The sequence below is a fragment of the Rhagoletis zephyria genome, unplaced genomic scaffold, assembly GCF_001687245.7.
Source record: "Rhagoletis zephyria isolate East Lansing unplaced genomic scaffold, Rhagoletis_zephyria_1.1 Rzeph_scaffold_00115, whole genome shotgun sequence".
NCBI lineage: Eukaryota > Metazoa > Arthropoda > Insecta > Diptera > Tephritidae > Rhagoletis > Rhagoletis zephyria.
This window is the reverse complement of record NW_016157199.1, coordinates 470,756-474,138: the sequence shown is the minus strand read 5'-3', so window position 1 is coordinate 474,138 and position 3,383 is coordinate 470,756. Positions and strand designations below refer to the sequence as shown.

General features: G+C 36.4%; 1 protein-coding gene across 1 annotated transcript in view; it reads right to left on the bottom strand.

The window, feature by feature from the left end:
- Window positions 1-1,839, bottom strand: part of LOC108378265 (uncharacterized) — a 2,235-nt gene extending 396 nt beyond the window's left edge. Inside the window, exon 1 of the mRNA XM_017634555.1 lies at window positions 917-1,839. Coding sequence (XP_017490044.1) covers window positions 917-1,469 — 553 coding nt within the window. The 5' untranslated portion in view covers window positions 1,470-1,839. The remainder of the gene's footprint in view (window positions 1-916) is intronic.
- Window positions 1,840-3,383: the final 1,544 nt, after the last annotated feature.

Below are 3,383 nucleotides of genomic sequence, written 5' to 3'. Positions count from 1 at the left end.
TTGAAGTTGTGTTAGAGGAAGTTGAACTAGGTCCATCGACTTCAGGGAGAATGATGAAAGAGGACTGGAATACCAAAAACTACAGTTCACAAGGCTTTAAAGTACCATCCCTACCACATCCAACGTGTTCTGGCTTTACAAGAGAGAGATTACCTGTCGAGGGTTAGATTCTGCAGTGAAATGTTGCGAATGCATGTTTCAGACCCCAACTTTTTTAATAAAATAATTTGGAGCGATGAATCATCATGCAAACGTGACGGTTATTTTAATTTACATAACCTTCACAGTTGGCAGATAGACAATCCTCACGAAATGAGATAAGATCGTTCGCAGGACCAGTACAAAATAAATTTATGGTGCGGTATTTTTAATTGTCAGATATTGGGACCTGTGGAACTTCCGCCAACGCTCAACTCCCACAGCTATTTAAAGTTCGTTCAGGAACGACTTCCAGACTCTTTTAGAAGATTACCCTTAAACCTGCGGCGAAGACTATGGCAGCAAAATGACGGATGCCCTGCTCACTACGGGCGTGAAGTAAGAGCTCATTTAGACGAAACTTATCCTCGCCGATGGATTGGACGATACGGGCCAATCACGTGGCCTGCTCAGATCGCAGACCTAATTCGATTTGTTCTAGCTATCTACAAAATTTATTAAAAATGCAATTCAAAACGAAGAAGCATTATGCGGAACAAATAAATGGAGCTGCTGCTGAGATAGCCCAAGTTGAGTTTAAGGATCTCTAAAAGCGTACTTTTCTTAGAAAGGTGCCGAGTTGTATTAGAGTATAAGGTCGCCAATTTGAGCATATTTTATCAATAAATGAATAAATTTTTCTCAAACAACTCATGTATATCTTTATTTCACGTGAACCCATCCTTCACACAAAATATTGATAGATATAGCCCTTGTTATGCATCACTTTTTGTGGTTGTGTTGGTATCAGAGTCCAACAGTTTAGCGATTATTGTTTCTGATTTTATTTGTGAGTCTGATGCTTCAATTCCCATTATAAATGGTTTATATGCATCAGTTAAACCAGCCAATACTATCGCCGTCAGCCAATCCTCATTTATCTCAAAACCAATTTCATTTAATTTATTAGAATTATCTTTAATTCTATCAATGTATGATTGCATGTTCTCGCAGTCTTCTAATCTGCAAGAGATCAGGCCTCTTAATAACCCAATTTTTCTTGTTAAGCCTTTGTCCTCATACAGATTTTTTAGTTTCTGCCATATTTCTAGCGCTGTTTCACATCTGGATATGTGAACGTACAGCGATGGCGCTACGCTTAGAGCTAACAGGGCTTTGCAATTAGTTAATTTCTCAGCGTTTGTTTCTGTGACAGGATCGGTTATACACTTATGCAGACCTTTGAATGCTAATATATTTTTTATTGCGAAACACCAGTTGTGGAAATTTTCCTGGCCTTTGAGTTTCTCTACTTCAAAACCCTTTTCCATTTTAACTTATAATTTCACTTATAAATTTTATATATATGTATATGTATATTAATTCAAAGTCTTACTTGAAGCGTTATTTTATTTTTATTATTACAGCAGATTTTGCACTTTTGATTTTTATTTTATTTATTTAATTCCGACACCCGACACTACAGCAGTAACCTTGCTCTGCTACCATGTAGAGAGAGAATAAAGAACACGACGGTTTGAGGTTTATGAGTGGACTGACTGTTTAATGTATCAAGAATATGCTTATAAGTATTACAATTATGCGAAGCTGGTAAATAAAGTATAATAAGCTTATGAGTGCATTTTATATGCACATATACAAATACAAATACATATTTAAATACATAAGTATTTTCAACAGATTTTAACTGCATTACCAACGTTCCTAGAATCGCGGTGACAAGAACTGGTAACATTTTTTGGTAATAAAATTTTCCGGTTACAAAATCTTCGGTAACGTGCAGAATAGACCTGTAAATGAGCAATTTTTTTATGTAATGTAAAGTTATAGCTCGGTACATTTGTTTTTCACCAGAGATAGTCAAAGTTGGGGAAGAAAATATAAAAAATAAATAAATTATGATGGTTCCTTAATATATTTTAACTACATTGCATTTGAATATGGAGAAGCAACTATCTGGAAGTATTTTAGATAAAAAATTTACTAAGTATAGCCTTGTTTGTAGATGCAGTTAAAGAAAATACATGAAAAGACACGATTTTTCTTTAATTCAAAAAAATTTAAATATATCGAAAACGGTGACACTTTTACTTGAAAAATGTTTGCTTATCAGGGAGCTTACCACCCCACCTGCCCACCTGCTGGTTACTTCTGGGACACCCTGTATTAAAAACCATGCAGATAAAATTCATAAAAAAGCGTTATTAAAGATGACTATTTTCCTTTATTTTGTTAGACTTTTCATAAGTAAAAATATTTTGTGAACATCACTTTCCTCTGGAATAAACAAGGTTCTTTTTCCTTCTGTCAGTAAACTGTTTTTGTTACAAATAGTATAAATAAGCAAAGGGAAATTAGGCGAACCTTTGTTGGAAATAAAGCAAAACTCATATTTTGGTATTATTTCCCATTTAAAAGTGAAATAAAGCAAATTTTGCGTTATTGTCGTTTGTTTTATTTCAACGTTTTGCTGTTGTGCTGTAGGTTGCCTGAAGCGCTGCGAGGGATCAACAGCCTTTGGTTCTACTGGTTCCAGTTTCTGGGGAGTCTTGTTGCTTAAGTCCCGCGTTCTGTTAAAATGGTGGTTTTTCGCATGATACTTATCGTTTGTTTGATATGTTTCACCTATACCTTTTTCCCTAGATTGTTGTTTTGTTTCTAGCCTTTGTGCTTTGGCTTCCAAGCTCCTGGCATGGGTGCTTGCGAACACCTATGCCTAGATCGCGCTGAGAATAATCGTCACTAAGTGGTTTTTTGGTCCCTGAAATGAACACACGCAAAGCGCCCATTCTGTACTTCTCGTTCAGTGAAGCAGCGATGGACTTGTCATAGGTCATTATCGTCTTATGTGTTAAAAGAGTAAGTTTCTTTTCTACTTCGTCATAATATTGAAGTAGTGACAAACTTCCCTGGTCGAGAGTTGACATCTGCTCTATCAGGTAAATCGGTCGTTTGTCAGAATAGCTAAAGTCAAGGCGGCTAATTATGGCCTTGAAATTTAATACGGAGTTAAATGAAGCCAGAACCATGGCGGCCGGGCCTTTCACTTTATTTCTAATGATGGCAACAACCTGATAATGTTTGCTGCTGCCCTCATAATTTTCAAAGACTTTGTAGGCGGTGTGTGCCGCCTGCCGCCACGATACATAAATTTCTTGTTTACCATCGAAGTCTGGTAAGGATTTTACGATATCGAGAGGCTCTTCACATTGGTTCCCTGGAAC